Source organism: Podarcis erhardii (assembly GCF_964252035.2).
Source record: "Podarcis erhardii genome assembly, chromosome: 2".
NCBI classification, from domain to species: Eukaryota; Metazoa; Chordata; class Lepidosauria; order Squamata; family Lacertidae; genus Podarcis; species Podarcis erhardii.
The window spans coordinates 109059235-109085044 of record NC_138498.1 but is presented as its reverse complement, the minus strand read 5'-3'; the positions used below and the strand labels follow the sequence as shown (position 1 = coordinate 109085044).

Here is a 25810-nt window from a genome sequence, read left to right as displayed (position 1 = left end):
TTTTCTGCAGAAGGCAATTTCTCTAGGTAGAAGGGAAACTTCAGTGGAGAACCATCTGCAGAGCTGTGCGCGCGCGCGATGCTTGCGGTTTTTGACATGCAGATGAATTGATTTGAGAAGGAGGCACGCTGTGCACAGAACTGAAGACTTCCTTGTATTACGAACTACAGAAGGAAATAGTAGTGATAATGGCTAGCTTTCTGACAAGCCGACCACAGCTTCCCTGGTGGTCTAGTGGTTAGGATTCGGCGCTCTCACCGCCGCGGCCCGGGTTCGATTCCCGGTCAGGGAACACTTCTTTTGAAAAGATTTGCCTTCAAATTCAACTGGATAAACCTTTCGCAAGGTGTGCAATACGCTTGGAAACAGGTTACTTTTGCTTTCAAAAGCTTTGCGTTGGAATGCTCCATTGTAAGTCGTTTAATGAAATAATCCATATTAAATGTGTGTGGGGGGGGAATATATGCAGAAACTTCCTGTGTGATTTGACATAATTTTGATATTAGTTCAGTGCTGGAAATCTGTCTCCCTTTTTTCCAGATTTTTTTTTTAAAAAAATATCTTCCTTCAAAAGTAAGGAAATAACATAAAAACGAAATGGGGAGGGGGGATATCCCAGAAATAACATTAATTGCTTATGGTCTTCAAAAAAGGCTTTTTATTTTTTTATTTATTGAAAGATTAATTACTTCCCATTATACTGTAACTACACAAGAAAAATGAGTGAAGATGGTGCTGGCAAAATAAATGAAGAAATCTTTTCAAATTTCTATATTCTTCCCATTTCAGTTCATTCTATGTGGAGCAATGTAAATTTCCCCACTCTGCATCCCTGTACTGTATTATAAATTCCAGCCTTGCTGTCCATCAGGTTTCCCCTTCACAGTATAATCGGGAAAGGAAGGAAAAGATATAGGGTACAGAATGGAAAAACAACAACATGGTACTACTGCCATTGGGTCATGATTTTTAATTTTCTTTTGCATTTTTGTCTGCCATCCAGAAATGCTGTTAGATTTTGTTGCACACCACCCAGAGATTCCAGGAGTTTGAGGTGCTTACCCAGGGTTTGTGTTTCCTTTTGGAATGAGGAACAGCAGAGACGGTGATGTCTTCATAATCTATGGTTTATTTGCAGATCTAAACTACAGAGGGGCTCACAACATTGACACCCTAAGAGGGTCTTGTTTCTTTCATAGCCGTAGCCTTGGATTCAAACAGAAATCAAACCTTGCTTTCAAGCCTTACTTCTAGGTCACATCACTTGAAAAACTCTGGCTTTGGTTGTTGTTGTTCTTCTACACATTTTCTGTCTTGCTCAGAGCCCCCCTTGTTCTCCTAATGACCCATTACCCTGGCTTATATTTTAACACTTCCTGGATCCAGCAGTTAGAAGCATCTCGCATCCGGCCTACTTCCTTCTCCCCAAACTCATAGCAATATTTTGACTTGTCCCGATTCAAAACTCCTGTATGTCAAGATACAGTGGTACCGCGGGTTAAGTACTGAATTCGTTCCGGAGGTCCGTTCTTAACCTGAAACTGTTCTTAACCTGAAGCACCACTTTAGCTAATGGGGCCTCCTGCTGCCGCCGCACCGCCAGAGCCCGATTTCTGTTCTTATCCTGAAGCAAAGTTCTTAACCTGAAGCACTATTTCTGGGTTAGCGGAGTGTGTAACCTGAAGCGCATGTAACCTGAAGCGTATGTAACCCGAGGTACCACTGTATTCCTTCAAATGATCTTTTCTCCTTTTGCAGAGTGCTTCTTTAAAGTTCCTCTTTGTTATTCGGCTTGATCCTGGGCAACCGCTTCCCAGGTGCGAGGTTGATTTCTCTTGCTGCCCTCAACCCTGACATGATTGCGGAGTCCAGCCAGCCGTGGAGTTTGGTAGTGTGTTCCCCAGCAAAATGGATCCTGCCTTCTGGCTCCTCGAGAGGTTCGCTGTAATCAACAAACTGGTAGGGGGTAAAGGTACCAAAGCCAGCCATGGAATATTTATCCAAGCTCCATCTCTTTATTACGGATGACTGGCACACAGACTGGATGTACCCCTTGGGCAGCTGGTGGATGGCGGACAGGTCACCCAGGATGATGCTAATGATGTCATCATGGCTGAGGGCCTGAAAGAAACGGGAGTCGTCACTGTGGACGTAGCAAGCCAAGACAACCCCAATGCTGCTGGAAAGGTTTTGAGTGAGGTAGTAGACGAATCGGGCCGGGCGATCAGTTGTGGACTTCCCGCCGCGGATCCCATCAGCTTCCCAGAACTTCTCGGCGCAAGCGAAGAAGACTTTAGTGACGCTCCTGTAGTGGATTGACCGCAAGGCGTGGCTTTTGTTACGCGAGAGGGGCGGCTCAAAATGGATGCGCCTTGTGGCCTTGGCGGTGGAGGTGACCACGGCGTAATCGGCCGTCACGCTGAACAGGGCTTTGTTGGCGGTTTGATAAACCGCGGTGACGCTCTCGCCTGCCTGCTCCATCCTGATCACCCTAGTACCGAAATGCACCCTTTCTGAAATGCTTCTGTAAATGGCTATTGGCAGCTGATCAAAGCCTCCTGTGATTTGATCAAACCTGCAAAAAAAAACAAAAAACCACACAAACAAATGCAGATGAATGGATAGAAGATGGAAGAACCTACTGTTGTGTATTGCTCAGTTGCTGCTCAGTTCAGCACACACAAAAGGAAGCATTTCTGAACCCAGAACATAGATGTATCATAGTATTTTAATATTCTTTTGGAAGCCGCCCAGAGTGGCTGGGGAGGCCCAGCCAGATGGGCGGGGTATAAATATATTATTATTATTATTATTATTATTATTATTATTATTATTATTATTATAGTTAACACTCTGGAATTCGCGCCAACAAGGTGTGGAGATGGCCACCAACTCAGATGACTTTGAAAGAGGATTAGACAAGTTCACGGAAGATAATCAACGGCTTTTAGTTATTGTGGATATATTATCCAAGGGGATAGCTCACTTGGTTAGAATGTGGTGTTGAAAACGCCAAGGTTACAGGTTTGATCCCCGCATGGGACAGCGGCATGTTTCTGCATTGCAGGGGGTTGGACTAGATGTTCCTCAGGGTCCCTTCCAACTCTGCAATCTATGATTCTATGCATGCTGGGTATCACAAGTGGGGAGAGTGGCTATTGAGCTTAGGTCTGGCTTGCAGGCTTCCCATAGGCATCTAGTCTAGATGTATCTGAAGAAGTGTGCATGCACACGAAAGCTCATACCAAGAACTGACTTAGTTGGTCTTTAAGGTGCTACTGGAAGGAATTTTTTTGTTTTGACTATGGCAGACCAACACGGCTACCTATCTGTAACTAGTCTAGATGGAACTTTCGCAAGAGCCAGCTGGACTCTTACATCTTTATGTTGACTTTGTTGTAGGGAGAGGGAGCGTATGTTATTTGTTTATTTATCTATCATCAATTTGATTTACAGTGGTACCTCGGGATACATACGCTTCAGGTTACAGACTCCGTTAACCCAGAAATAGTACCTCGGGTTAAGAACTTTGCTTCAGGTTGAGAACAGAAATCGTGCTCTAGCAGCAGGAGGCCCCATTAGCTAAAGTGGTGCTTCAGGTTAAGAACAGTTTCAGGTTAAGAACGGACCTCCAGAACGAATTAAGTACTTAACCCGAGGTACCACTGTATATACCAACCATTATTCAAAGATCCCAGGGCGGTGTACAACATTAAGAACAACATTTACAACATTAAGAACAAAATAATAAAATGCAGAGCATAATACTGGACTGCATAATAAAATAATCATAATAACAGTCCACCCACCCACCCCTTTAACAAATCATCGATTATTTAATGGCTAAAGGCCTGAATAAAGAGGAATGTTTTTGCTTGGTGCCTAAAGATATGTAATAATGGCCACAGGCATAGCCAGGATTTTTGTTGGGGGTGGGGCAGGGCTTTTGTTGGCGTGGGGAGGCAGAACCCCAGCTTGCTATCCATTTTTATAGATTTTTATTTATTGGTGGGGTGCTGCCCCCCTTAGCTACACCCATGATAATGGCACCAGGCAAACCTCTCTGGGGAGAGCATTCCACAGACGGGGAGCCACCACAGAAAAGGCCCGTTCTTGTGTTGCCATCCTCCGAACCTCTTGGGGGGGACGGGGGACATAGAGAAAGGTCTCGGATTACAAGCTCAGGGTCCGGGGTCAGTTCGTATGGGAAGAGGCATTCCTAAGGTATTGAGGTCCCAAGATGTTCCTACAGTCCTAGTTTTGGAAATGAACCAAAATGCCGTCTCATCTGAAGAAGAACAGATTATTTACTTCAGCAAGAATAAATCCTCCCTATTTCCTTGCAATGCATATTTCCGCTTACCTCTTTCTAGAAGAGAAGACCATTTCACCTCTCATACTTTCAATGAACGACTGGTAATAGCCAGCATCTTCGTTGAGCAAGTCCCCAATCATTTCGACAGCTCCACGACTCAGCTTTGCTACTTTGATTAAATATTGCTGTTATGGGAGGGGTGGGGAATAACCACCTTTAAGGATAGCACTCAACAAAGATGCTTAAGCAAACACACCACCAAGCAACAACTGAATTTGGAATCTAGTACACGAGACAACCTGAGGTTCTCAGGCTTCAGGATTTGCTTATTCTGGAAAGCAAGGAATTGGATTCTGCAAAAAGTTACAGTGCAGTCCTCTATATGTCTATCTCACTGAGTTCGGTGAGGCTTGCTTTCAGTCCCAGGTGAGTAAACATATCTGCATAGTCTTAGGTCAGGCATAGGCAAACTCGCCCCTCCAGATGTTTTGGGACTACAACTCCCATCATCCCTAGCTAACAGGCCCAGTGGTCAGGGATGATGGGAATTGTAGTCTCAAAACATCTGGAGGGGCGAGTTTGCCTATGCCTATCCACCCTTCTGTTTGGGCTCATCTACCCTTCTGCTTCTCCTTTACATATGTAGGTGAGGCAGTGGATATGCTGGACTGTTGTCTTGCCTCTGTCATGGAACGGGATGAGAGCCAATACACTGAAGCTCAGTCCAGATAGGACTATGGCACTACTAGTGGGTGATTCCCTGGACTGGATGGATGGGAGGGAGGTGGCCTGCTCTTGATGGGATTCAACTTCTTTGGAAGGAGCAGGTATGTAGCTTGGGAGTTCTTCTGGATCCTTTGCTGTCGCTTGAGGCCAGTGCCGGATTTACGTATAAGCTAAACAAGCTATAGCTTAGGGCCCCACTCTCTTGGGGGCCCCCAAAAAATTAAAGGGGGGGGAAAACCTGGATGTACATTTCCAAACTACAAGATAAAAAACAAATAAAATAAAACGTTTGTTATTGCCTGTCAGGGAACTGACATCAGAGAGAGAGGCGGAGGCAGGGCTCCAGGGCGATGCCGGAGAGGGGACCAGCAGGGGGGAAGGAATGCAGCGTAACACCAGTAGAGAAGAGAGGGAGATGGAGGAATTGGAGACAGGGCTCCAAGACCCTTCACCCGAAACTAGTGGAGAGAGCACTGGCACGCCCCTGCCTTCCCCTTACTTGCGCAGACGCGTTCCACGCAGGGAACATAGGAGGAGACTTGGCGTCAAACAGCTTTTATGCTGGAAGAGGTTCAAGAAACGCCCACTGACGGATTCTGCAAGTGACTAACAGGTCACGGAGGGCGAGCTGTGAGCCTAAGCGTGGTTGGGCAAGCAATCTAACTAGACCGAAGGCAATTTACGCACAAGTAACCCCCTCACAACCATTACATTGCCAAATGCCAATGTGCTTGCATTATTAAGTTTGTTATGAATAAAAAATCACTTTAAGTTAGAGCTTAATAATTATTTCACTATTAATATACTGTACTTCTTCTTAAGTATGGTATACTTAATCCAGAGGACAGGATCACACTTCAAAACGACCTTGACAGATTAGAGAACTGGGCCAAAACAAACAAGATGAATTTTAATAGGGAGAAATGTAAAGTATTGGACTTGGGCAAAAAAAATGAGAGGCACAAATACAAGATGGGTGACACCTGGCTTGAGAGCAGTACATGTGAAAAGGATCTAGGAGTCTTGGTTGACCACAAACTTGACATGAGCCAACAGTGTGACGTGGCAGCTAAAAAAGCCAATGCAATTCTGGGCTGCATCAATAGGAGTATAGCATCTAGATCAAGGGAAGTAATAGTGCCACTGTATTCTGCTCTGGTCAGACCTCACCTGGAGTACTGTGTCCAGTTCTGGGCACCACAGTTCAAGAAGGACACTGACAAACTGGAACGTGTCCAGAGGAGGGCAACCAAAATGGTCAAAGGCCTGGAAACGATGCCTTATGAGGAACGGCTAAGGGAGCTGGGCATGTTTAGCCTGGAGAAGAGGAGGTTAAGGGGTGATATGATAGCCATGTTCAAATATATAAAAGGATGTCACATAGAGGAGGGAGAAAGGTTGTTTTCTGCTGCTCCAGAGAAGCGGACACGGAGCAATGGTTCCAAACTACAAGAAAAAAGATTCCACCTAAACATTAGGAGGAACTTCCTGGCAGTGAGAGCTGTTCGACAGTGGAATTTGCTGCCAAGGAGTGTGGTGGAGTCTCCTTCTTTGGAGGTCTTTAAGCAGAGGCTTGACAACCATACGTCAGGAGTGCTCTGATGGTGTTTCCTGCTTGGCAGGGGGTTGGACTCGATGGCCCTTGTGGTCTCTTCCAACACTAGGATTCTATGATTCTATGAATTGTATTTCACTATTAATATACTTCTCAATTGTATTTCAGTTCAACAGTTACTTTGATAAAATACATATTTTGTTATGTGCAAATGGCTTTAGATACCTATTAGGTCCATAAATTACCACATAGTATATATTCAACACAAAAAACAGCGACAGTTTGTTGTTGACAAAGGTCAGCTGGACATATAAAGGGCCCCATTACCTTCAGTAGCTTAGGGCCTCATCAAACATAAATCCGGCCCTGCTTGAGGCTCAGGTGGCCTCAGCAGCATGCAGTGCCTTCCATCATTTCTGGCTGGTGGCCCCGCTGCTCCCCTAATCAGGACAGGGATAGACTAACTTCTGCTGTCTATACTCTGGTAACCTCGAGGTTAGATTACTGCAACAAGTTGTGCATGGGGCTGCTTCTGAAGACAGTTGGGAAAATTTTGCTGGTGCAGAACTTGACAGCCAGGTTGCTCACCAGGGCGAGACAGTTTGAGCATAGTGTACTTTATCCTGGCCTGACTGTACTGGCTGCCCATTAGTTTCTGGGTCCAGTTCAAAGTGCTGGCTCTGACCTATAAAACCTTAAATGGCTCAGGACTGCAAAGGGTCAAGGGCTGCCTCTCCCCATATGAACCAACCTGGACCCTGCAATGATCACCTGAGGCCCTTCTTAATGTGCCCCCGCTCCCCAGGATATCTAGGTGGGATACCTAGGAAGCTGGGTAACTACTATAGGCTTGTGTAATATTCTAATAATATAACAGAAGTGCACCAATTAAGTTTTTACTGAAACTTTGCACTTCGCAAGTTTGGGGCATTGCTTTAGCTAGTTTTGTTAACTTATTGGGTTTTATTACGCTAGCCAAAGGCCATGGTAACATCCAAAGAATGAAAAGAAAAGAAAAGAAAAGAAAAGAAAAGAAAAGAAAAGAAAAGAAAAGAGAAAAGAAAAGAGAAAAGAAAAGAAAAGAAGGGGATCATTCTTTTTTACCTTGGTTGAGAAGGTGTCATATTTACCCAGCACGTAGCTACAGTTTGTCCTCTTCACCTCTTCTTCAACCTGGTATGACCATAAAGAAAAAGTCAGAATGCATTTCATAGTTTACCTACATTGGCTCCCAGTACGTTTCCGAGCACAATTCTAAGTGTTGGTGCTGATCTTTAAAGCCCCCAAATGGCCTCAGCCCAGTATACCTGAAGGAGCGTCTCCACCCCCATCGTTCAGCCCAGACACTGAGGTCCAGCTCTGAGGGCCTTCTGGCGGTTCCCTCACTTCGAGAAGCCAAGTTACAGGGAACCAGGCAGAGGGCCTTCTCAGTAGTGGCACCCACCCTGTGGAACGCCCTCCCACCAGATGTCAAGGAAATCAACAACTATCTGACTTTTAGAAGACATCTGAAGGCAGCCCCGGTCAGGGAAGCTTTTAATAGCTGATGTTTTATCATGTTTTTAATATTCTGTTGGGAGCCGCCTAGAGTGGTTGGGGAGGCCCGACCAGAAGGGCAGGGTATAAGTAATAGATGATGATGATGATAATGATGATGATTACTACAATGTGATATGCTGCCTGAGGAGGTGCTTTCTTTTGTCCGTCCCAAATCCTCTAAGCTTCAGCTTAACTGGATGTCCCCAACTTCTAGTATTATGAAAAAGGGAGGAAAAACCCCACCCACTTTCTGTATACCATGCATAATATTTAGCATCACATAATCTTAAATATTCTCATTCCTCCACTTAGTAAAAATAAATAAATCCCCCAATATAGTAACCTTCCCTCATAGAGGATCTACAATTTATTTTAGGAGGCTGTGTCGGCTAGACTTGCTTTTGGTTCTTTCCACCTCTACGGTCTTAATATTTGGAACAGGACACAGAAGGTTTTCCCAATTAAAAGAAGCACCAAAAGTATCCCAACCTGATGGAGGGACTCCTCATACAGCTGACCAGCGGTTTTGCCTTCTTCTGAGGGATCCACAGTGTAATTCAAGAGGCTGGGGTTCCTCTTGACCTCCCCGACTCGCTTCCTGATGTTGTCAATCAAATACCAGGCATTCTCATCCTCTGGAAAGAATTCTGTCAGACTCAGGCCAAACTTTCTGACATATTCACGGACGATCCTGGGGCATGAGAAGGGGACAGTGCATAGTCAAAAGAGTAGAATTTGCTCTTCCAAGAGGCAGCGTTGCCCACCAACGTGGAGGCCTTTAAAAGAGGGTTAGATCAACACATGGAGGACAAGGCTAGCAATTGCTACTGGCTATGATGGATTGCTGAAGAATTGATGCTTTTGAAGTATGGTTCTGGAGGAGACTCTTGAGAGTCCCATGGACTGCAAAGAAGATCAAACCTATCCATTCTGAAGGAAAGCAGCCCTGAGTGCTCACTGGAAGGACAGATCCTGAAGCTGAGGCCCCAATACTTTGGCCACCTCATGAGAAGAGAAGACTCCCTGGAAAAGAACCTGATGTTGGGAAAGATGGAGGGCACAAGGAGAAGGGGACGACAGAGGACGAGATGGTTGGACAGTGTTCTCAAAGCTACCAGCATGAGTTTGACCAAACTGCGGGAGGCAGTGGAAGACAGAAGTGCCTGGCGTGCTCTGGTCCAGGGGGTCACAAAGAGTCGGACACGACTAAACAACAACAACAACATGATGGATATGCTGTGCTTCCACGGTCAGACGCAGCGATGATTATTATGTTGTTATTATTTACTAGGTTAATATACAGTCGTACCTTGGAAGTCAAACAGAATCCATTCCGGAAGTCCGTTTGACTTCAAAACGTTCAGAAACCAAAGTACGGCTTCTGATTGGCTGCAAGAAGCTCCTGCAGCCAATCGGAAGCCGAGCCAGACGTTAGGCTTCTGAAAATCATTCGAAAACTGGAACACTCACTTCCAGGTTTCAATCTTTTGGGAGCCGATTTGTTTTGACTTTACCGCTCTTCATCTCAGGGCAGTTCACAAGATAAAAGCACATATAATTAGTCAAAACAGGAGCACACAAGCACATTTCAAAGGCTGCAGAATATTAATCATCCACCTGCCACCATATATATATATATATATATATATATATATATATATGCTTTCGTAGATTTTCACGGGTACAGGAATGCAGGTTTTGGTGTCCTCGGGTGTCTTCCCGTGTAAAAGTTGGGGTGTCTAGGCGACGTTTCGACGAGGTCTCACTCGTCATCTTCAGGCTGGTGCTTTCGGCCGAAAGCTGGTGCTTTTCAGCCGAAAGCACCAGCCTGAAGATGACGAGTGAGACCTCGTCGAAACGTCGCCTAGACACCCCAACTTTTACACGGGAAGACACCCGAGGACACCAAAACCTGCATATATATATATATATATATATATATATATATATATATATAATCAGTGCTTTTTTCTAAAAAAAGTGTTTAGGGGTACTCTCATTTTCCTACTTGTATTGAAATACTGCCCCTCTATGAGGCCAAACTTAGATTCACAAAATGTTTAGGGCTAAAGCACTGGATACAGTGGTACCTCGGGTTAAGTACTTAATTCATTCCGGAGGTCTGCTCTTAACCTGAAACTGTTCTTAACCTGAAGCACCACTTTAGCTAATGGGGTCTCCTGCTGCCGCCACACCACCGGAGCATGATTTGTGTTCTCATCCTGAAGCAAAGTTCTTAACCTGAAGCACTATTTCTGGGTTAGCGGAATCTGTAACCTGAAGGGTATGTAAACCTGAAGCATATGTAAACCGAGGTACCACTGTATAACGAATATATAAACAGACTGGGGGTGGGGAGAGATAGCAAAAAAGGTTTGGTAAGCCCTGTGCAGAGCACTCCCTAAACACCTAGCTGTTGTAGTAGTAGTTATTATTATTATTATTATTATTATTATTATTATTATTATGGTACCACACCCATCTGACTGGGTTGCCCCAGCCACTCTGGGCAGCTTCCTATTGCCCAGCGCTTACAAATAGTCACTATCTCTCAACTTTATCTTCTTCACAGGTGCATTGTGGGGCAAAAGGGAGGTGAGCTATGTTTGCCACCCTGGGGAAGGGAGGAATAATGAGTGTTGCCAGAAGAGGTCCTGCCTCCTCCTCCTCCTCCTCCCATCAGCTCTGTCCCGTTCACAGAAAACAAACTGCCATAGGCCTCGCAGCCAAGATTTTATCCAACTAGTGGGCCACATCTAAGAAGTCATACATTGTCTTCAACTCCGCATACACTTTCTTCCTCGTGGCAACAGGCCAACAGCTCTTTTGTCTCCCACACAGCCAAGCGCACCAGGAGACATGTCCGTGGAAAGAGCCATCACGGATAAGCAAGGCGGGATTTATGCATGCTCAGCAGATGAAGTGAAAGGCATGTGGTAACCTCCCGTCTCACCTGTGTACCTGAGGCAAACGCATGGGCCCCAGATCTGCATACCAGCCTTCTTGCTCATTCCGATACGTCTCCACTCGTCCCCCCACGCGGTCGCTGGCTTCAAGAACTGTCACCTGAAGGCAAACAGGACAGCTACTGCTGTATCAATCCAGCTACTGCTTCATGCTACACTAGGTAAAGGTAAAGGGACCCCTGACCATTGGGTCCAGTCATGGCCGACTCTGGGGTTATGATGCTCATCTCGCTTTATTGGCCAAGGGAGCCGGCGTACAGCTTCCGGGTCATGTGGCCAGCATGACTAAGCTGCTTCTGACGAACCAGAGCAGCACATAGAAATGCCATTTACCTTCCCGCCGGAGCGGTACCTATTTATCCTCTTGCACTTTGACGTGCTTTTGAACTGCTAGGTTGGCAGGAGCAGGGACCGAGCAACGGGAGCTCACCCCGTCGCGGGGATTCAAACCGCCAACCTTCTGATCGGCAAGTCCTAGCTCTGTGGTTTAACCCACAGCGCCACCCACGCTACAATAGCCTGCCTCGATTTCCAATTCTTGAGGGCAGTTGAGAGACTTACCCAGCATCCAGCTGATAAATCAGCATGGCCACATGGGTTTCTCAATTTCTTAGGGCTAATTTACAAGGGACTGATGTTCAATTTCAACCCTCCGGTGTTTGTGGATTCTCCTTCCTTGGAGGTTTTTAAGCAGAGATTTTATGGCTCTCTGTCATGGATGTTTTGGCTGAGATTCTTGCATTGAGGGGGACTGGAATTGAAGACCCACAGGGTCCCTTCCACTCTACGATTCTATGATTCTGATTTCACCTGTTGCTCCTGTCATGGGCAGGAGTTGGCTTTACCTGCTGAGCAGCAGCCTGAAGGAGCAGAAAGCAGAGTGACTCCACCTGCTGCTGATCAGCCTTCTTGCTCCTGAGGAGAACCAGATGGCTCCAGCTTTTTTAAACAGATTTCCAGCCTCAGTCAGTTGCTAGAAACAACACTTGTCATTCCTGGTCAGACCTTGCTGCTTCTTGCTTCTCGTGACCTTGGACCTTCTGCTTTCTTGACCCCCAGATCATTTGACTACGTGAACTGAGATACTCCTGACTGGCCTGAACCTTGCATACAGCCTCTGCCTCCAGGCAAGTACCCCCCTGAGACTCGACTGGTTGGCTGGCTTCTCCTTCTACTGAGCTCTGCTGTGATTGGCAGCACACAACTACAACAGCTCCTTACGCCTCCCCACCTATTTCGGCCTAGTTTCCCCAACTACCAGATGAGGTCTGTGCCATGTTAAATGGCTGCCCTTGTGAGATCTGCTGCAGCCAAAAAGATTCATGGTATTTTTGGGTGGGACTCCATCACATACCACCAAACTCAGATTGCGACGTCAAGTTGCATGATTAAAATTGATTTGGTGCCCTCAAATACCAAACCTTAACCCCCCACCTCCCCGACTGGACTCTGTGTGAGAAGAAAAGGTGAGGTGTGGAATAACACTTCCTTTGATGCAACACCTAACCTCCCCGCAAAGTAAAAAACGAATACTCAGCAAAGAGCCACAGTGGTTTAATCTCCCTGCAGACTTTGTGCAAACAAATCAATACGCAGGTCCCTAGGGGGCAACCTCGGAAGCAGAGAACCAGTTGCAACATCTGTGACGACTAAAGGACCCCTTACCTGGTGTCCAGCTTCTGTGAGAGTGTAGGCTGCGCTGAGGGCTGCTATGCCTGCTCCCACGATCAGCACATGTCTTGGGTGCGATGCATTGCCCAGCCCATTCTTGGCTATCTCTAAATAATTCTCATACTCAGCATCTTGGAAGCACTGTTCCAGCGGACTAGGATCTTCTGTGTAGCAGCTTCGCAGGGCAGAAAAGAATAGCAATGCCAAAAGAACTGGAATGCAAAATACACAAATGGATAGAATAAATATATTTGCATGTTCCTGTTTGTCCACATTCTGCCATCCACGCTCAATCTATGTCCCTTTGGTTAGAGGCACAAGTGCTCTTGGAAAGCAGTTTGTAGAAATGGCAGGAGGGAAGAGTGCTCTTATGCTTGCACCTGGGTGGCTTCTGGGGGGAAGAAGAAGAGGAGGAGGAGGAGTTTGGATTTGATATCCTGCTTTATCACTACCCGAAGGAGTCTCCAAGCAGCTAACAATCTCCTTTCCCTTCCTCCCCCACATCAAACACTCTGTGAGGTGAGTGAGGCTGAGAGACTTCAGAGAAGTGTGACTGGCCCAAGGTCACCCAGCAGCTGCATGTGGAGGAGCGGAGATGCGAACCCGGTTCCCCAGATTACGAGACTACTGCTGTTAACCACTACACCACACGGGCTGGGCTAGATGGGGCATTGGCTTGATCCAGCAAGCTCTTCTGATGTTCTTACCTGTTTACAAGCCTCTCCCACGACAGGCCAAGTGTGAAGTGTATATAGCAGAAGAAACACATTCAACGGTCAAGTGGTTGAACCTTGGGCGCATTAGCTGCAAACTGCCTACCAGTTATATATTACAACAGGAGAAATGAATTGGTGCTGTCAGATAAGATTTAGCAATGGCATGGGAGGGGTGTTTAATGACACCATCATTAAAGGTTTCAAAACAAAATTAGAGTGTCCTCAAAATTCTGACGGGGCATTTCTTGAATCCTAAGTATAGTCGTGATTGCTTTTTCCCAACTAGTTGTTTCTCCCCAGTGAAGATTCTGCTTGTAAATGACATGACATATTTACCAATTTAGCTCACACCTGATGTTTGTTAAAACAAAAGCCAAACTGTGGTGATGGTAATGATAATATCTGGGTGGCTTCCAACAGATAAAACAACATAACAAAACATCGAACATTTAAAAATTCTCCATACAGGGCTGCCTTCAGATGTCTTCTCAAAGTTGTTTAGTTCTTTATCACCTTGACAACTGATGGGAGAGTGTTCCACAGGGCAGGCGCCACTACCGAGAAGGCCCTCTGCCTGGTTCCCTGTAACCTCATTTCTCGCAGTGAGGGAACCGCCAGAAGGCCCTCGGAGCTGGACCTCAGTATCTGGGATGAGTGATGCGGGTGGAGACATTCCTTCAGGTATACTGGGCCAAGGCCATTTAGGGCTTTAAAGGTCCGCACAGAATTGTGCTTGGACAACACTGGGAGTCAATGTAGATCCTTTAGGACTGGTGTTATATGGTCTAGGTGGATGCTCCCAGTCACCTGTGTAGCTGCTACATTTGGGATTAGGTGTAGTTTCTGAGTCACCTTCAAACGTAGCCCCATGTAGAGCGCATTGCAGTAGTCCACGTGGAAGATAACCAGGGCATGTACCATTCTGGTGAGACAGAATGGCAGACAGGCAGGTAGGGTCTCAGCCAGCATCTGATCTACCAGATGGAGCTGGTAGACAACCGCTCTGGACACAGAATTGACCTGCGCCTCCATGGACAGCTGTGAGTCCAAAATGGCCCCCAGGCTGCACACCTGATCCTTCAGGGGCACAGTTACCCCATTCAGGACCAGGGAGTCCCTCACTCTGTCCCCCCTGCCATCCAGAAACAGTACTTCTGTTCTGTCGGGATTCAACCTCAATCCATTAACAACCATCCATCCTCCAACTGTCCCCTTTCAACAGACTTTGTGGTTGGGAGATTCCTGTCATTGTCTAAAGACGTTGTTCTGGAGGGAGGGGGTCAGAAGCCGAGTTTGACCACAAACCCTGTTAGAACCTGCTTTTTAAGGAACTAAATTTCTAACTGAAGAGTGATTACAAAACTTTCCCCTTTGCTACCCATGACTGAGCTTGATGCTATTAAGCAATAAGGTGTTGCACAGTGGAAGCACCAGATTGGTTCTAAACAAAATAAAAAATTTCCTTCCAGTAGCACCTTAAAGACCAACTAAGTTGTTCTAGGTATGAGCTTTCGTGTGCATGCACACTTCTTCAGATACACTGAAACAGAAGTCACCAGACCTTTCTAGATAGTGAGAAGGTGGGGAGGGGTATTACTCAGAATGGTGGTGGGAAAGGGTGATTGGCAGATAGCTGTGATGAGCCTGTTGACGACTCTTAACGACTGCAATAGGTCTTACAGGAAAAAGCAAGGGGTGAGAAGGTGAAAAATGGCTTTGTCATGTATAATGAGATAAGAATCCAATGTCTCTGTTCAGACCAGGTCTCTCCATGGTTTTAAGTTTGGTGATAAGCTGCAATTCAGCAGCTTCTCTTTCCAGTCTATTTCTGAAATTCCTTTGTAATAGAATAGCTACTTTGAGATCTTGTATAGAATGTCCTGGGAGATTGAAGTGTTCTCCTACTGGTTTCTCTGTCTTGTGGTAGATTGGTTCTGTTAGTGGTCCTGCAACATTGCGTCCTCACTGCCATCCTCACCCCCCCCCCATCTCATGCCACCCCTGTCAGGGTGTTTATATGTGTTGGAAGCTGCCCAGAGTGGCTGGGGCAACCCAGCCAAATGGGTGGTGTGGTATTATTATTAATTACTACTACATGCAAATCAGCCAATCATTTCAGTATTTCTATGATCATGTGTGTATGTTAAAAAAAAAAAAAAAAGGTCCAGTCGTGGCCGACATACAGCTTCCGAGACATGTGGCCAGCATGACTAAGCCGCTTCTGGCAAACCAGAGCAGCGCACGGAAACACAATTTACCTTCCTGCCAGAGTGGTACCTATTTATCTACTTGCACTTTGACGTGCTTTTGAACTGCTAGGTTGGCAGGAGCAGGGACCGAGCAATGGGAGCTCATCCTGTCATGGGGATTCCAACTGCCGACCTTCTGATCGGCAAGTCCTAGGCTCTGTGGTTTAACCCACAGCGCCTCAAATCAGCCAATCATTTCAGTATTTCTATGATCATGTGTGTATGTAGCCAACAGTTAATGTGATCACGTGTTTGTCACATGTAATGATGTTTTGGGGCCTTATAAGTATTGACCCCATCCAAGGAGTTGCGCAAATGTTTTGGGTGTTAACCTATTCTGTGCCTCCTGCTATAGCTGAATAAACTGTCTGGACTTTCCACCCTGGTGTGAAACTCATTAGCTACCTTCACCCCAGCCTAGCCGGAGTGCTGCTGAATCAGATGAAAGCCCCATCTAGTCCAGCATCCTATTCTCACAGCGACCAACCAGAGGCCTGTGGGAAACCAACAATTAGGACCTGAATGCAACAGTACTCTCTCCGCACTTGTGATTTCCAGGACCTGGTATTCTGAAGCATACTGCCTCCGACATTTCTATCATGGCTAATATCCACTGAGAGCCTTGTCCTCCATGCATTTGTCTCTCTTTTAAAGGCACCACACTGTCCTGAGGAAGTGAATTCCCATCATTGCTTATTTCAGGTCGCTTGTGGAAACAACTCAGAGGCCATGAAAGAAGGAAGGTTAAGAACAGGAAGATTTAAAGGAACTATTGGAAAGACTATTCAAGGCAGCAGAGATATGAGATGATCAGAGGCACACACACACACACACACCCCGAACTTGGAGCATGGGAAGTCCCAACAAAAAAATTCTAATTTAGGCAGAATATTTGGACTATTTGATATGTATTTGGATACAGTGGTATCTCGGGTTAAGTACTTAATTTGTTCTGGAGGTCCGTTCTGAACCTGAAACTGTTCTTAACCTGAAGCACCACTTTAGCTAATGGGGCCTCCTGCTGCTGCTGTGCCGCCAGAGCACGATTTCTGTTCTCATCCTGAAGCAAAGTTCTTAACCTGAAGCACTATTTCTGGGTTAGCGGAGACTGTAACCTGAAGTGTATGTAACCTGAAGCGTATGTAACCTGAGGTACCACTGTAATTTGGAACATTCAATGTGGTTTGATTGGGTTGTTAAAATGGGAAACTTAATAAAAATGATTTTTTAAAAAAAGTGAATTCCACAGTTTAACTACGTTCTATGCAAAGAAGTGTTTTCATTTCTCTTTCCTGAAACTTCCAATATTCAGCTTCATTGGATTGTCCCAAGTTCTGCTGTTATGAGAGAGGGAGGAAAAACCTCATCAAGCTCTTTTAACTCTAAGCATATACAAACGGGGTGCAGGTGGCAAAAGAAATGCCTTGAGGGATTTCAGAATGTCACTTGGTCATGGGCAAAATCTGTGGGAAGTAGCAGTGGTGTACCATGGGTTGCCAGAGCCCAGAGCTGGGGGGGGGGGGGTGTCACGTATTCAGTGGTCCGTGTTTGTCTGAGCAAACTGGATTAAGGTCTGCACTAAGGATTCTGAGCTCCTGTGTTCTGATTCGATATCTGATATCCAATCACGTAGCATTATCAGAGTTTAGGCTACTGGCATTGGCTCTAAAGCTCCGGGTTACAATTCACAGCTTCGGGTTTAGACAGCCGATCATGTTGAGGGTGGCCCAGGCCTTCAGAAATGCACATATGCAGTTATCTGTTGTTCTTGATGATTCAATAAAGCCTTTAAGCTGAATCACTGCCTTGAGTCTTGCTTGAACCCACATATGCTTCAGGTGGGAGGTAAACAGACGGAGTACGCATGCACATTCAATTGCCTAACAGCGTCCATGTCACCCAAGAGATTGCGGCTGCAGAGAGAAGAGTTGTTCTGTTGTCTGGCGGCGAGGTCACTTCCTGGTTTGCATGGAGAAGCCATTTTCAACGGAGCCCAGCAATGGAAGTACGCAACCATATGGAGGCAAATTTTGCGCCCTTAACAATTTTGCGCCCAGGGCTACTGCCCACACTACACCACTGTGAAGTAGTGCCAAGTGGGCAAGGTCAGGTGGGGCTACGAAGCCAAAAACCAACAAATAATTAAACAAAATAAAATCTACACTACTGATATGCAACTAGCCACACACAGTAGATCCGTTTTCCCCAATCTGATGGTCTCCAAATTTGGCTGGCTTACAACTCCCATCATCCCTGACCATTGACTGTACAGTGGTACCTCAGGTTAAGTAGTTAATTCGTTCCGGAGGTCCGTACTTAACCTGAAACTGTTCTTAACCTGAAGCACTACTTTAGCTAATGGGGCCTCCTGTTGCCGCCGCGCCGCCGAAGCACAATTTCTGTTCTCATCCTGAAGCAAAGTTCTTAACCTGAAGCACTATTTCAGGGTTGCAGAGTCTGTAACCTGAAGCGTATGTAACCCGAGGTACCACTGTACTGGCCTGGGCTGAGGGGAGTTGTAGTGTAAAACATTGGGAGGGTGCCAGGTTGGGAAAAGCTGGTGTGGAATGTACAGCTTGGTAGAACACTAGCACACACCCGGTGCAATCCTGACCTATGGATTTGAGTTTTTGTGAGCTTCAACATGGTTAGTATACCCTGACACAACGTGAACCAGGCGAATGTCCAGCACTCACGTGTATTCATACACACACCACTGAGAGGTTTGGGATCTTCTGCTAGAGTTAGGAATGTGTCTGCTACAAATATGTGTTTTACCCATAACCTTATGCCTATAAGAAGTTCTTACACAAAAGAAATAAGCAAAGCTTGACTTCATGCAGAGGCGCCACCTTGGGCAAAGACTGGGTGGCCCAGCAGCGTGGTACATGCACAATGTTGCGCACGCACCTGTGATGTCATGCGTGTGTCATCGGGAGGAGGCACATTATTGAGAGGAGGCTTTGCTCAGTGCTGCACAGCTTCAATGGCCACAACTCTTCCTCTCTCACTCTCACTCTCAGAAGGAGCCTGCCTTTGATGCTGTCTTCAATATTTGGGGTGGGTGGGGCTGAGCCCCCTGCTAAGGAATATTGATGGGACTGGTGACACCTCAGCCCCCTAGAGTTGGCACACCCGGTTTATTGTGTGAAAAGAAAGGAACAGAATATATAAATGCTGCTTTGGACAGCAAAATTACAATTTAAGCAGGCAGCAAATCCTACACATTGGTCTAAAGAGTGAAGTAATCCATTACTATTCTCAAACGCTTATGGAAAATGAATGTGACAATTTTGCCCCAGAACCCAAACTTATGACAAGGCAAGCGATGGAAGGGGAAGGGAATACGTGTCCTTAAGGAGAGGCTGAGTAAGTTCCTTGTTGGAGCTTGGAGAGAGCTAAGTAACATAGGGTTTCTGTACTAATTTTAGCCAATGCATTCTAATGGAGAAGGGACTTTGAGATGAGCAGTTCCTGTAATTCCAACAGCATAGCTGTCAACTTTCAGATTTGAAAATAAGGGATCAGCAACCTCAGCTGTTCTGAGGACAGTCTACGGGATATCTAACAATCCAGGATAGCAGCAGGAAGCAGTGGGAAACGGCGCTGGAATAAGGGAATTCCCCGCAAAAAAAGGGAAGGTTGACAGCTATGTCCAACAGCTCTATTGTTGTGTTGTTCCCTTCTGGGATTCCCTGCCTATTTCCCATTTTGCTTAGTCTGCTTAAGTAAAAGTTGAAAGAATATTAGCCTAGTGAGCAAAGACTAAACTGGTTCTCCTTGTCTGCTTTGTTTCTTAAAGTTATCTTACCATTTTGTCTGTGCAGCAGGTGTCGATTAGCTTTTACTGACATGTGCGAATCTTTATTCAATGTATTAGGACGCATTTGAGATAAGATCTCGTGCCACATTAAGTTTTACTCATGCAAGGATCTTTTACTCATACAAGGACTACAGTAGTACAGTAGTAAACCATAGAAAAAGTTCAGATTAAGACACACCTATTCACATTGCAGACATGCACTATTAGTTGGGTACGAGGCTTTTCTGCATTGGTTCCACTGAAATGAGTGGGAGTTTGCAAAACAGCAAAATCCCACAGGTAACACTTAAGAGTCAAAATAGAGCTTTCTGCAACAAGTTCAAGCTCCCCCTCCCTGTCCTCCCACACCTTTTGCTTTCTGAAATTCAACTTGGCAGAATATTATTTTAAAATCTTGCGCTGGAAATACTTTTGGGGTTTTGTTTTTTTTTTAGACTGTTTGCTTGTGGGCTGGGCTTTTGCACAGTACCAGGTCTCCTTTATATACTTTTCCATTTTTGAATAATAATAAATTTAAAGCATTTTTGTTTAATGGCAACTTACAAGAGATTTTTACATCTCCCCTTCTCTAAATCCAATAACATCAACAACTAGGTATGCTGGTGAACAAATCCTGAATTAGTCAAATCCACCAAATAGCTGATCAGTCATCTGTTAGATAAAACGACATTTTTTATCTAAAATGTGTTTCTTTTGTTGGAAATGTATAAAATCAAACAGTATTTTCTCTGTCGCTTGTTATTCTGTGCTCTCCGCTCCTCTAATAAGAAGAAGAAAACCTCCCACATATTTTCTAAATAGCAACAGTTTCTGAAAGTTGAGCATAGTGAAATCTGGCATCAGAAATGTCATTAATAAGATTAAAATCAGACATTTACCTCAGCGATGTGATCTTACCCAGGGTTATACTTACAGAAGATGCTCATACCTTTTGCCTTGGGAACCTGAATGGCAAAACTTGTTGGGGCCATTTCTTTTGCTAAATGAGGCGCTCCAAATACTTTTTCAAATAAACACTCATACGCGAACAGAACAGGAAAGCGAGTGAAGAATGATTTAAGCATTTGGCAGGCTCCTCCCCTACTTTCTCTTCCTCCTCCCACTCTAATTATGCATCAAGCCATTATCAAAGAACTGGAATTCTCTTGATATCCGGTTCTGTGGTTTGCACTTATGTCTCTAGGAAGCTCCACAAGCAATTCTTGAAGGTAACAGCCCCTGTCTCCCCAGTGATGACTGATGCCATAGGGGTTGGTAGGGAGAAAACTGGGAGGCCAACAGTAGGGGGAGCCAGAAGCAATGGCACACAAAAGCAACTCATTCTCCTTTTGTCCTCCTCCTCTACCCTGGTGGGTCCAACATGGGCAACATGGAGACTAAGGGCTTATCCATACCAGATTAAATGGGTTTTGTGCAGACTGCCGTTTTGCTCCGACTATGCTGACAGTGAGAGCTGTTCAACAGTGGAGAGCTGTTTGACAGTGGAATTTGCTGCCAAGGAGTGTGGTGGAGTCTCCTTCTTTGGAGGTCTTTAAGCAGAGGCTTGACAACCATATGTCAGGAGTGCTCTGATGGTGTTTCCTGCTTGGCAGGGGGTTGGACTCGATGGCCCTTGTGGTCTCTTCCAACTCTAGGATTCTATGATTCTATGCTTTAAAGAGTGGATTTTTGTGGAGAAAGCTCCAGAGCAAGACAAAGAACACTTGGACAAGGAGCTTTGAAACGCGAACCAAATACAACCACAAAACCTAACAATCTTCTTCTTCGGCGATCACTCGTAGCCGATTGCCTTCCATGAACACGGTCTTAACAGTGAGTGACTGTGGAGGCCAATTCTGGATCCACACGTCCTTCCACAGTGGGGACATTGGTTTCCGGGTGTGAGTTGATCACGGTGTGGATTTGCCAAGCGTGCCTTCCTCTTGGCACATTTCTCCTTTTTGTCCTGAGTCTGAGCATCTTCAAAGTCCATGACACCTTTGGTAAAGGCTGTCCTCCAACTGGAGCTCTCGCAAGCCATCCGGTACTGAGTGTTTCCCAGTTCTGAAACCAGCATGATCAAGCATTCCAAAAGGACTGGAATATTGGATATATTCCAATATTCAACAGCAGCGGCCAGAATGCTAATCGCCCAAAACTGGAAAGGTATAAACATACCAACAGTGAGGGATTGGCAATCCAAATTATATGACTTCATCGAATTGGCAAAAATGACGCAAAGAATCAGAAATCAAAAAAATGCAAAATTAAATGACGACTGGAACAAATTTATGGTATATATTGAAGGTAATTTTAGAAACTTACCAACTATAGCAGGTATGGTTTAAAACTTCCGGTGTACAAGATAAATACCAACACCAGCGGTAAAAAGGAATCTAGTAAAACTGGAAACCCGAAATCAGCAGGGAAGGAGGTCAGGCGATATGTGTCAATTGTTATATATTCTAAGTTTCTTTTCTGTATTTTTCTCGGCCTTTTTGCCTTTTTTCTTTGTGTTTTTTCTTTTTTTTTTCCAAACTCACTTGTTACTGGGATAGTGAGTAGCCGCACTATGTGTTTTTTTTTCTTTGTTTTTCCTTTAAATGTTTTTTCGTTTTTCTGTTTTGGTGATGTTTGTGTTATGATGAAAGTCACTCAATAAAAAGAATTAAAAAAAAAAAAAAAGCATTCCAAAAGGACTGGAGTAAATTTATATACAATATTTGAAATATTATTGTAAGCAATTAACCTCACTAGCAGGGTTGTCTGAAGACTTGTAATGAGAGATATTCTACCTTTCTATATATTTTTTAGATTTTGAGCCATTTTGTAATTAGAACTGGAAAACGTACAAAATGCAGTGATATAAGGGTGAGAAAACTGTGATGGAGACTTTTCTGCAAGCTCAGAAAGGTACAAGAAAACTCATTTCTTAACATCGATCGTCTGTCTGTCTGTCTTTTTGCAAAGCAAGGCAGTTCTTTGCTGCAGGCAGTACCCAGGAAAAAGCTTGCATGGCTTTTTCCCCCGGGGAATCTCTGTGTCCGCTTAAAAAAAATGCAACGCATGGACGCGATCGGACCTTCTTCCGCGGGCGAAAGAAAGCGCTGCCGATCTGCCGGCAGTCCCCTCTCTCCCCCACCCCCCACCCCACCTTTGCCCCTAAGGCGCCTCGCCAAAGCGCGAACCAGCAGGTGACACGAGGACGGAAATGACTCGCAGGCAGGCGCGTGTGAACTCGGAAGTAAGTTCAGAGTCTGCTCAGTGGGATCGCTCTTAAGATCCTGTGCGGAAAAGGACAGGGATCAATGTTTCAGGCTTCACAGAGGATTTTCCCACCATTACGGAGAGAGAGAGGGATGAGGGGGAACAAAAAAAAAATAATTTTTTTTTTAAAAAAAGGATGTGTCAGAAGTGGGATTTGAACCCACGCCTCCTATTGGAGACCAGAACACCCAGAGCCTGGGAAGGATACGAGCCTTGAGTCTGGCGCCTTAGACCACTCGGCCATCCTGACACTGACGCTTGTGCTCTCCCTAGCTGAATCCTAATTAGCAATATGCTAATACACGGGTCTACGTGCCTCCATCCGCATTTCCTTTGCGTTTTATGCCGATCTTTTGCAGAGGCAGAGAAGCCTCAGCAGCCTTCCTTCTGTTAAAGCGGCAAGGCGCTCGCACCCCGCGTCGACCTCGCTGTGCATCGGGGTTGCGCTGCAGCAGCGCCCTGTTCCCCAGATTCAATGCAGAGCTCCGAGAGGAGGGAGATGTTCTAAAATCGTTTATTCTTTTAAAGGCAATCTGCTCTTGAAGATGCTCCGTGCGAGCTGTTGAGTTGCCGCATGATGCTTGATCGGGTTGGGAAGACCTGCATTTGCAGATTTTAAGTTTCATATTGAGCTGTGCATGTCTACTCGGAAGTAAGCACTCACTCCCCGGGAAAGTTCGCACGGGATTTCACTGTCAGTTCTGTTAGAGTTCTGTAAAGTGCAGGGGGGAAAAAAATCAATTTGCAGAGGCTTTTGCTGGGAGGAACAAGGAAACAATGGAAGAGTTCCTTTGAAAATAAACTGGAGAAGTACTCTTTTGATTTCTCTGCCCCCCCCAACCCCAAATCTATCTTGATTGTCCTGCCCGAGGAAAAGCTTGCACATGGCCCTGGGAATACTTGTTGGTTCCTGTGCCAGAATTATTATTGTGGACCAACATGGTTGGCTGTAATATTTCTTAATATTATGGTTTAGCTTTTGAATGTCCAGAGTCCAGATCGGGGTCAGCAACCTTTTTCAACCGTGGGCCGGTCCACTGTCCCTCAGTCCTTGCGGGGGGCCGGACTATATTTTGGGGGGGGGGGATGAACGAATTCCTATGCCCCACAAATAACCCGGAGATGCGTTTTAAATAAAAGGGCACATTCTACTCATGTAAAAACACGCTGATTCCTGGACCATCCGCAGGCCGCATTTAGAAGGCGATTGGGCCAGATCCAGATCCCCTAGTGGTCCCAGGCCCTAAGGAAGTTAGATTGGCTTCAACCAGAGCCAGGGCCTTTTCAACTCTGGCTCCAATCTGGTGGAACGCTCTGTCTCATGAGACCAGGGCCCTGCAGGATCTGATTTCTTTCCGCAGGGCCTGAAAGACAGAGTTGTTCCGCCTGGCCTTTGGCTTGGAGCCAATTTGATTCCCTCCCTCCCTCTCTTTTTTTCTTTCTTTTCCTTCTCCTGCAATGAGGCTACATTTTAATATTTTAATGTTCCATTATTTTAATGTTGTATTTTATTTTTGTTTTTAAGTTGTAATCATTCATCTTGTTTTTATTATTGCTTGTAAGCCACTCTGAGCCTGGCCTTGGCTGGGGAGGGCGGGGTATAAATAAAATATTATTATTATTATTATTATTATTATTATTATTATTATTATTATTATCCAGCCCCTGGGCCTTAGGTTGCCTACCCCTGGTCCAGATGTTCATGATGATTTGCACTAATGACGCTGTTGTGGATGATCATACGTGACCCCATTTTCAATATTTTGTTCCTGCAAAAGTTTTCCTTTGCTTACATTTCTTAAGTTCCAATCAGTTCCTATTCTAACTTTGCATACACTGCAAAAAGGTCCGTCCAGACCTGGCATTTTATTGTGGGTGTATCCTGCAACATGTTTTTGTCCCAGTAATGGTACATTAGTGGTGCATGATTTATTCTGCTTTACTTGTTGGGCGATGCTTCTGCAATGCTGCCACACTATTGCTGTCCGGAGGGGCTAGAGCTCAACAAAAGTAGAATCAAAATAAGCTAGAGTGTTTGTTGTAAAAAAAAAAAAAGTTGCAGGATTTCACCAGGAAACTACAGGACATGCACTGGCTGGCCCGAGACATTTTGGAACCTGAGGTGAATCACAAAATGGCGCACGCACCCTGCCAAGGAAGAAGGGGTCCGTGAAGATCTCCATCAGGAACAAGGAGGGCAAAAATAAAGATTTACATTGGGAACAAGGGTGGGAGGACACCAGCAGCACTTCCTATTTGCTAAGAGGCCGCTGTAAGGTAAAGGTAAAGGACCCCTGGATGGTTAAGTCCAGTCAAAGGCGACTATGGGATTGCGGCACTCATCTCGCTTTTCAGGTCTGCAGATAGCCACATACCTGTCATATCACATGGTAGCCAGGGTGAGGCATTCTGATCCCCCCACAGCCAGTGTGACAAAAATCTGGACGATGCATCCGTAGAGTGAAATGGTGTACCTCTGCGTTACGAAATTCACGGTCATTTTGGGAACGATGGGGAGAACCTGGCAGAGGTCCATGACAGACAACTGGATGAGGAAGAAGTACATTGGGGTCTGGAGACCAGAGTCCGTCCTGATCAGGAAAAGCAGGAGGCTGTTTCCAATCAGGGCAATGACAAACATGAAGAGAACCAGACCGAGGAAAACTGTGGGTGATTTGTGATGCAGAAGCCCAACGAGAACAAACTCAGTCCATGATGTTGTGTTCTCCTCTCCCATTGCTTTTCCTTTTGCCTGGATTTTATCTAAGACACAAGGAGAGAAGTTGTGGAAGTCATGCAGCCCAGTGCCATATTACAGATCATCACCATTTTAGCAGTGGAGAAGCAAAACAAAACAAAACAAAGCCCAGCATTTTAAAACTATTGATGCCCCATGCAACGTGGTGCAACAGTTCGCACATCATGTCAGCAGCAGGGATCCCCTGGTGGATATCGGCTTCCCTGTATGTGATCTGCCATAATGGGGAAGGGTGCAGAATAATAT

General features: G+C 45.4%; 2 protein-coding genes across 2 annotated transcripts in view; one reads left to right on the top strand and one right to left on the bottom strand.

Moving 5' to 3' along the window:
• Positions 1 to 25810, top strand: part of LOC309336893 (L-amino-acid oxidase-like) — a 268023-nt gene that overhangs the window by 160489 nt on the left and 81724 nt on the right. Inside the window, exon 8 of the transcript XR_014154077.1 lies at positions 18021 to 18222. The gene's annotated coding sequence lies outside the window, so the exon portion shown is untranslated. The remainder of the gene's footprint in view (positions 1 to 18020; positions 18223 to 25810) is intronic.
• On the bottom strand, positions 1110 to 20724 carry LOC309336809 (L-amino-acid oxidase-like). The gene is made up of 7 exons (XM_081853164.1): positions 20474 to 20724; positions 12767 to 12984; positions 11089 to 11201; positions 8625 to 8826; positions 7701 to 7769; positions 4364 to 4500; positions 1110 to 2575 (listed from the first exon to the last, which is right to left on the bottom strand). The coding sequence occupies exons 1-7, from the start codon at positions 20622 to 20624 to the stop codon at positions 1768 to 1770; spliced, it is 1698 nt and encodes a 565-aa protein (XP_081709290.1). The 5' UTR covers positions 20625 to 20724; the 3' UTR covers positions 1110 to 1767.